Genomic DNA, 9,041 nt, shown 5'->3' with positions numbered 1-9,041 from the left:
TCCAAAAGAGAGCTGCAAGACTAATTCTAGACAAAGATTATGACACTCCATCTGCTGAACTTTTTTCTGAACTCCGCTGGATGACCTTTTCACAGAGGGTTGTTTTTCAAAAAGCTACTATGATGTTTAAAATAATGAATAATCAGGCGCCTACCTATTTATTGAATAATTTCATTTTATCGTCAGATGTTCATACTCGCATTTTGCGTTCATCATCTGATTTTCAACTTTATACCCCTAGACCAAATACTGAACAATTTCGTAAGTCTTTTGTTTATTCTGGATCTTGTATTTGGAATGGCCTTCCTGATTATATTAAGTCTGCTACATCTGTTAACCATTTTAAAACCTTATACTTGAGGTATTATCACACATCCATGTATGCAAATTGATAATCTCCTGTATGTTTTTACATTTATGTATTTTAATAGTTTGAATATGTTAAATTTACATTGTTCCTTGTTGAGGGCCTCATGGAAGATTGATATGTTTGTTCAAATGAGTTCTCTCGTTAAATAAAGTCTTTATTATTATTATTATTATTATTATTATAAACTAAAAAAAAATATGTATGCAAAACTAAAAAAATATGAACGAAAAAAAAAAATAAGTATAAAAAACTAAAAAAAATAATTTGCAAATGTCACTTTTATGCCACCGTAGGTATACACATTGATACACTTTAGATTTCACAACATGATACAAACAAACGATGATAAAACATTCACTATTCTGTAGATGCATAGATGCATCTTAAAAATGCATTTTAATCTTCTTAAAATTGAATGTACTCCCAAAGTTCTAAAACAAAATGTTAAAATATCACTGATTACAAGCTTACAACAAACATTACTGTCTTAAGTTACTTTTTTCTATATGTGAGTTACAGGAATTCGTCTTGTATCCAGTCAGGCATAAAATTCTATAAAAAAGTGATGTCTGACTAGAATTCCACTTTATTTATAACCTCCGTGACCTTTCAAAACAGTTGATGTTATTTGCACGATGTGCGCGAAATTTCGTTGTCCCAATGCAAATTGTTATGCGTTCTTTTTCACAGGATCTACGCCGGTTATGACAGAAAGCGCCACTCTTCGGAAGTTTTCACTAACAAACATATAGGCGGCTGCTTGTAATAGACTGGATAGTTTAATAGTTATATGGGAGAATTCCACTCCGAGGAAACTGTCGTAAAATGGCGGGAAACCTCGGAGAAAGTAGATAACCCTCAGATAATATGGAAGGCAACCGATAGCTAGTATAGTGAACAATAAAAAGGTAACCTGAAATAAAGAAACAAAACAATATTATTTACCAGTATGTTTTATAAATATTACATTATATGTAAATATCCTTTATTCGTTAATATGAATGAGCTTATTTCCATTGATATATTGAGATTATCTAGCTAGTGTTTCTGTATAAGTTATGTTTCCATCTTAAAATCTAATAATATACTTGTACATGTTTAAGTTAAATTACATCAAATGATCGAAGGATTGGAAATGTTTTATTAGTTCTGTTTGCATCTTAAAATTTAATATACATGTATAACTTCAATTTCATCTAATGACCAAAGGATTGAACTTGTATTCCAATCATCAGCAGCAGCCATTCCCAAATGGAATTAGATGTTATACAATGTTTAATGATATACTATGTCCATTTTTACTTATATTGTAGAATCTAGTTATGTATTATCTGGATAAGAGAATGCACAAAATATGTAGTGGAAGTTGTAATCCCTTTTACTGATAAATTTGAGTAAGTCTTAAAAACTGTTAGACTTTTTAATGACACCATGTATTCATACAGTGTTAACCTATAGTGTGTAGATATTAAAACGCAACATGCCCTTCTCTCTGTGTACTCAAAAAACATTTATTTTACATTTAAAATGAAGCAGTGTAGTAATAATCATTTTTTAAAAATCAAATTTGTGCATTATTTAATCTGATTAAAATCTGCTCCTAATTAATGCTACTTGCAAGAAATAACTTAAGTAGATCTGAACCATACGTTACTCAGATTGAGCATAATGTATCTTTAATTAAATTTTAGTAATGCCTACCCGTACAAGCTCTGTGTCCGTTAGAAGGGGCTCATATACTTTCGAGTCACCTGGTTTTCTCAACATTGTTAATATCAGGCACACGAACCCTATTGTTGCCAAACTGATGAAGTATATATGAGTGATCAACATGTAACTTAGACTGTTGGATGGTTGATTATCAAGACTGGCCCCACAACTGGTTCCCGGCTCGTCGCGTTTGTATCTTCATATGAAAACAACAACAATATGTGTTATAATACCGTGCAAAAAAATCAAATAACAACATAATGCCGGTATTACTTTTTTACGAGAACGACAACTTAAAAACATAGTTATTTGTTTTCTGTCTTACTGTTAAACGCGTTCTTTCAACATAAATTTATTACATTCTTTTCTCGACCATAATCAATGAGGAAAAAGAGTTATGGCCAGATTCAAAACAAAGATTCAGGGATAATCAACTTTACTTTCTGTGTTTAAAGTAATATTTACGAATATTAAAATGTAACTTTGCGTGTTTAAGCAAGAGTTTGGATTACTCAAATGGTATTTTGTGTGTCTAAGCAAGATTCAGGGAAACTCAAATATTACTTTATGTGTTTAAGCAAGATTCGGGAATACTCAAATGTTACTTTATGTGTTTAAACAATATTCAGAGAAACTCAAATGTTACTTTATGTGTTTAAGCAAGATTTGGGGATACTCAAATGTTATTTTGTGTGTTTAAACAATATTCAGAGATACTCAAATGTTACTTTGTGTGTTTAAGTAAGCAAGATTCAAATGTATTTGTGTATCCAAGTAAGATACACGGATACTCAAATGTTACTACGCGTGTCTTTAATTTGATATCATATACACTTTTGAAATTGAACATGAGAAAACTTGAGAAAAAGGAATCAATCAAATCCATATCAGCAACGAGAATAGTTCAGTTGAAAAAAATGTTGTTGTTTTTTTTTTACTCACGCGTTCCAGCCGAGTAAGGGAGCTAATGAGAGTATAAGAGCATTAACCCAGACGATAATCGACACGAAAACAGACACTGTATTTGATGATGGTTGCCCTGAAGTAAATAAAAAACAAACAAATTGAAATAACTCATTAAAACAGCTAAAGTCATCGTATCAGCTTTATTTTCTTTTTAAAAGCAAAATCTAAGAAACAGCATGAAAGAATGTATATATAGTTATTTTCGTGCTCAAAAGCAGTTATTTCAGCCAGACCACATGATCAAATACATCAATTAGAAGACATGCAGCTTTGACTGAGATGACAGACTTTAATTAATTAAAGTTTTGAGTTCACGAACGACTTTTCGTTCAGATTTTATCAGAGCGAAACTTAGCCATGTACACATTGAGATATGTACGTTGTTCTAGAACAAACGGTATGTTGAATTCCGAAATAAAAATCAAAAGAAATAGTTTTTAGTCTCGCCTCTTGAGATAAATTACTGGTCTTAGAAGTACCCTTGCTTACAACAACTTATTATGGCAGGATATGTAAAAGGCTGCTGTACTGACCTTTGTTACTATTGTTGTTGAATATAGCAAGGTAAGTTTCCATGCAGACAATACATGTTAATGCTACGCCCAGAAACCCGCCAACAAATACTTGAAACCCGTACCACTGACACAGAGTGTCTCCGAACAACCATCTGTATAATCATCAAAAAAGAGAGAAAGCATTTACGTGTTAATACAGTGTATTTATGTCACATTTACAGAAATATTATAAAATTGATCGAGTTTAGAACTTCCGAAGTACAAATTTCGTTACATTTTATAGCACAGGGCCCTGATACAGACAACAACAGTTGAGAAATGAAGACAAGTTGTCGTATGACTCGAAAGAAGGAGAAAATGGCAGAAATTCTTTCATAAGAATCATCTGGCAAAGAGATTGCTAAGGACTTGCCTTTTCTATCCTCTTTTGATCGTAAAGATGTGTAATCTACTTACATGCTTACATTATTTTCAGACATTTATTAGGCAGATCCGATTGGAAGTCTATTTCATTTGCAACATAAAAAAACTTATTTAAAATCATAGTGATATCTAATTAACCTTTTCAACCCAGATATTTATAACAAATATTAACGCTATATGTAAATGGAAAGGGGTTTTATAATAATAGGCTAGCAGCGGTAGTATGTTGTAAATACGGTTACACAGAGGTGGCATGTGTATGTGCGTGTTTTTGTTCATCTCGTGCGCACGAGATACTATGTCGTGCGCACGAGCTACTAAGTCGTGCACACGATATAATTAAGTGGTGCGCACTAGATACTATGTCGTGGCCACGAGTTACTAAGTCGTGCGCACGAGATAATTAACTGGTGCACACGAGATACTATGTCGTGCGAACAAGTTACTAAGTAGTGCGCACGACATAATTAAGTCGTGCGCACGAGTTAATATTTCCTGCGCTAGATATAATTTAGTGGTGCGCACGAGACACTGTGTTGTGACCACGAGATAAATAAAAAAGCGCAAATGTCACCTCTGTGTCACCGTATGTATGCGATTATCATACTTGTGCTGTACAAGTAATTTTCAAATATTTAAATATATTAATATTTCAAAGCAGGGGAAACAACTTCAAGTCAAGGAGTACTTACCTCCCCTTTAAAGCGGAAGGTGCTGACATGAACGTTGATGTGAGGGTAATAATGTTAGCTATAGCAAGCTGTATATGAAACAGAGAATTTCTTCTCTCCTTCCAAAACGTGATTAATGTTAATACATTCCCGAGTATACCAAAAACACCTGTGAAATATAAAACCCTGTCTATAACGTCCAATATTAAAAAATATAAAATTATGCAAAGTATAAGTTAAAGTATACTTGTAAAAATATAGAACTCTACTGTCAGCCCTGTCTATACAACTTTCAACATTTGAAATATATAAAATAAGGCATATGTATAGTTATAGCACATCTCTAAAATATGAATGTGTACAGTAAACCCTGTCTAACAACGACCAACATTAATATACATGTATATATAAAATTATGCAAAATTTGTTAAGTTATATTACATCCATAAGATATAAAAATGTACAGTCAACGCTGTCAACAACAACCAATATTAAATTAGATCAAATTATGCAAATATTTGTTAAGTTATGCTACACCTGTAATATAAAAAATATAAACATGTACTGTAACCCTGTCTACAACGTCCAACATTAAAAAGGTGAACTCAAAATATGTAAGTTTGTGTTAAGATTTAAGCAGTCTAACAGTGTTACAAAGGGTCGAACGAACTAGTACTGATTGAACACGTTTGTTAATTAGTATCATTTTTTTACGTTTACTCCACAGGTTCTAGTCGCATTGATTTGATCACGGCTTTAAAGTCGTGATTTGAGCGAAAATATGTATAATCTTTTTAATTATGCAATATTGTATCCATACATTAAAAATATATTAATTAAAAGAATGTTATACTGTCAGAAAATCAAGTTTACATGTTTTTAATTATTTTGTAATGTTTTTTTTTTAATATATGGATATTATATTGCATACTTTAGGTCAAACCAATGCGACTCCTTTGGTTCACTCTAGTATATTTTATTACAAATATCAGTCATTGAAACAACTTTTAATTTAAAGATATCATGGCTATATTTTTATCTGATTTATAGAGAAACTGTTATACATAACAGAATAGTGAGAATAACACAGTGTTTACAAAAGTAGATAAGTTTGTTCAATATGTTAAAAGACGCGCCATTCAGTCAACAATTCTTTTTATAAATCTGACTACTAAAATTTCAGGCAAGTTGCGAAAGGATCACTGTGTTTTTGTAATAAAATTGAACCTTTTTTTGATAATGATCACACAAAAACCATTCTTAACGAATAAAAGACATTATTTATATCTCAAAAGCTTTTTAATTTTAGTGTTCTTTTATAGTATCGAAAAGGTAACTCTATAGTATCGAAAAGATAACTCTATAGTATCGAAAAGGTAACTCTATAGTATCGAAAAGGTAACTCTATAGTATCGAAAAGGTAACTCTATAGTATCGAAAAGGTAACTCTATAGTATCGAAAAGGTACAGTATCGAAAGACTCATAGGCCAATTTCCGGAACCATCTTTTTCATATGTTGCTTTTTGTATTTATAGTACATTGTTATTTTGTATGGAAGTCAAAATACTACTTTTTAAACTTTTTTTTTACTTGAATGACAAAATATTTCACATTTATCCCTACTTTATTCAGGTTACAAGCATCTAACATTTCTCTTAAACCATCATTTAGAAATTATAAAAAGTTCGCCCTTTTTAAAGAAGAAAAAGTTTATTTATTTCTGAGGCGTAATGTGCCTAAGATATAACGTAAGAATATTAATGTATGTCACTATGAAAAGAAATGAATTCAGTGATGAAATACGAAATTCGCTTACTGTATTAATAATTTTGAATTCCATGTTTGGATGATTCGAGTTCAAAATAAGCATATTTTTCATTTAATTTTAAACAACTCACTTATAATTCCGTCTGAAAATCCTATAATTTGATTCCCGAGGCCGTATTTCACAACGCGTTCTTCCATTCTAAATGCTAAGAGTACGGAATCAGGGTCAAGATTTTATATTAACCGGGTATGCAAACGTTATCAACATTTAAGACTGAGGGGGTACATATGAGGCAGTTGCTCCCCTTGCTGTCTAAGACAAACGGTTGAAATGGTTGGAAGGTACGGAATGCCGTTAGGGCCATCGCCTATGAATGGTTTGATCTGAAACGCGATACTCGACAGTGCGATGATGAAAACGCGAAATCACGAAACTACGATGGTGAAAACGCGACAGTGCGATGGTGAAAACACGATAGTTAATCGCGTTTTCATCATCGTAGTATCGTACTGTCGCGTTTTCATCATCGTACTATCGCGTTTTCACCATCGTAGTTTCGTGATTTCGAGTTTTCACCATCGTACTATCGACTATCGCGTTTTAGATCAACACATTCATAGGCGATGGCCCTAACGGCATTCTGTAGGAAGGAACTTGAAACTTGCATGAAAAAACTTAACACAAATGTATCTGTGACGCCAGGTCGAGTACATTTAATAGTTTTCCCAATTCTTCCAATAGTGGAGCTATAATATTACAGCACAAAAAAATGAAGGCGGACGCCAACCTGATCTTCCGTTTCAGCTACCCGGTACACTGACAAAAACAGTTTATCCGTGAGTTTTTTAGATGCCAGACATATATTGGATTTGTGTTGAAAATGTATTTAATAGATTTAATTGTGTTACACTGCTTTCACTAAATTTATTTGCCAAGAAAGATCCTTATTCATGAACATTTTATACCAGTCTAAACAAGTAATAATAACTTTAAAATTTGATGCACAAGTATAAACCGTATGTTTGAGTCTGAAACATACATTAAAGATTTTAAAGTACGTACCGACGCTTGTGTACAATACTGCAAACATGAACTGATTTTCAAAAGTTTTCGTGTCCATTGTTCTGAAAAAATAAAATAAAAACCATATAAAATGAAACTGCAAAATAATTCTAACATTTAATTATCTTGAATTTCGCACTGGTACAGATGACATTATTTTGAAATTCTCCTATAAGGTAAGACATAAATATGACAGATAGTCTTTATAGCATGAAATAAAAAGGTTTGTCTCACTGTCTGAAAACCTTTGTCTCACTGTCTGAAATGTTATAACATAAAACGATAAACTATGGTGGCTAATCAACGCCATGTCGTACCTCTAAATGTCCGACTGTCGTATCTTCGTGCTTTCGTATGCAAAAGGTGAAAACACGACAAAATAAGGCAAAAATAGCGCACACAAAATGAAAAGACATGACACTTTTAATAAATTATAAATAAATCCCCCACTCCTTAATTAATTTACGTAAGACATACGTGAGAGTGTTTTAAGAATATGAACAGAATAGAACAGAGTTTATTTCTAAATATTGTACACTAAAGAAAGAGCATCGTTATAACAAACAACTTAAAAGCAGCATGCCTCCAGATTCATACTAATTTTCACAAAATTTTTGAAAATCTATTAAAAAGTTGAATATTATAAATTCATATAGATTACCAAAAAAGAGGTCAAAATAAGCCAGAAAATCCTTACTGCGCTAGTAAATCAGTAGAAACTAACACAATAAAATATCGTGCAAAATACTGTAAAATCGGTCATAAATCACACATAACGTTGAAATTATTACTTCTATCTTGATTCTTTTTACTTTTCTTAAGATCTTAGTACTTTTTCTCAATATTTTTATTTATCTGGAGGCATGCAGCTTTAAACAGACAAATGTATAAAAAAAACAGAAATAGCTTACCCCTTCCGAGAAGTTCCACACTTAAACAATGTCCAGATATGTTTTTATGTCGTCTTTTTATAACGCCATTTACATCACTATTGATTAAAAATACAAATGTACAATTTTTTCGATTGGTTACCATAGAGATGGCTGTCACAAAGCAGATCAAAAATGGTAAATCGAAACAATAACTGTACCCGCTAAACAGATGGATATCAATACAGGGCGTGTCACAAACTGCACGCGACTACCAACGAGTAATTCCACTATAATTAAATCAAAGACTCAATCTGAAAACCAGTATACTTTAAGTAATTAAATAATTGCATGAAGTACTCGGATGCTGAAAAATTCTTGATTTGTTTCCTTTATCAAACGTACAAGGCCTTTTTTTAGTTTCCGGTAGTAGACAAGATGGCAGCCCACACATTTTACTCATAGGAACTCGAGAACGGGACCGCAGATTGCGGCGTATATTTTCGATCTTGTAACGGTTTTTAAATACGTTTCTGCTACATCTAAATATCTTTTAGTATTATCCGAGTGTATGGACTCAAAAAATATATTATCAATTGAACCCAATCTGTCTCTTTTAAAATTGGTCAAATTTTACGGTATTGGGCGTAAAAACAAATATTGTAAATTTCTGTAGAAACTTGAAG

At 32.1% G+C, this 9,041-nt stretch overlaps 1 protein-coding gene across 2 annotated transcripts; it reads right to left on the bottom strand.

The window, feature by feature from the left end:
• Positions 1-682: 682 nt before the first annotated feature.
• LOC132715976 (visual pigment-like receptor peropsin) lies at positions 683-8,770 on the bottom strand. Of its 2 annotated transcripts, XM_060699095.1 has the most exons (7): positions 8,398-8,770; positions 7,487-7,548; positions 4,677-4,824; positions 3,580-3,713; positions 3,023-3,119; positions 2,072-2,276; positions 683-1,283 (listed from the first exon to the last, which is right to left on the bottom strand). In XM_060699095.1, the coding sequence occupies exons 2-7, from the start codon at positions 7,542-7,544 to the stop codon at positions 1,041-1,043; spliced, it is 885 nt and encodes a 294-aa protein (XP_060555078.1). In that variant the 5' UTR covers positions 7,545-7,548; positions 8,398-8,770; the 3' UTR covers positions 683-1,040. The 2 variants fall into 2 exon arrangements, with proteins under 2 accessions (XP_060555078.1, XP_060555077.1); XM_060699094.1 differs by lacking the exons at positions 7,487-7,548; positions 8,398-8,770 and adding an exon at positions 6,555-6,654.
• Positions 8,771-9,041: the final 271 nt, after the last annotated feature.

This window comes from Ruditapes philippinarum, unplaced genomic scaffold (genome assembly GCF_026571515.1).
Source record: "Ruditapes philippinarum isolate M1 unplaced genomic scaffold, ASM2657151v2 ctg10984_1_1_1_1, whole genome shotgun sequence".
In the NCBI taxonomy this organism is placed as follows: Eukaryota; Metazoa; Mollusca; class Bivalvia; order Venerida; family Veneridae; genus Ruditapes; species Ruditapes philippinarum.
The sequence above is the reverse complement of the archived record's forward strand: the minus strand, read 5'-3'. Positions and strand labels throughout refer to the sequence as shown.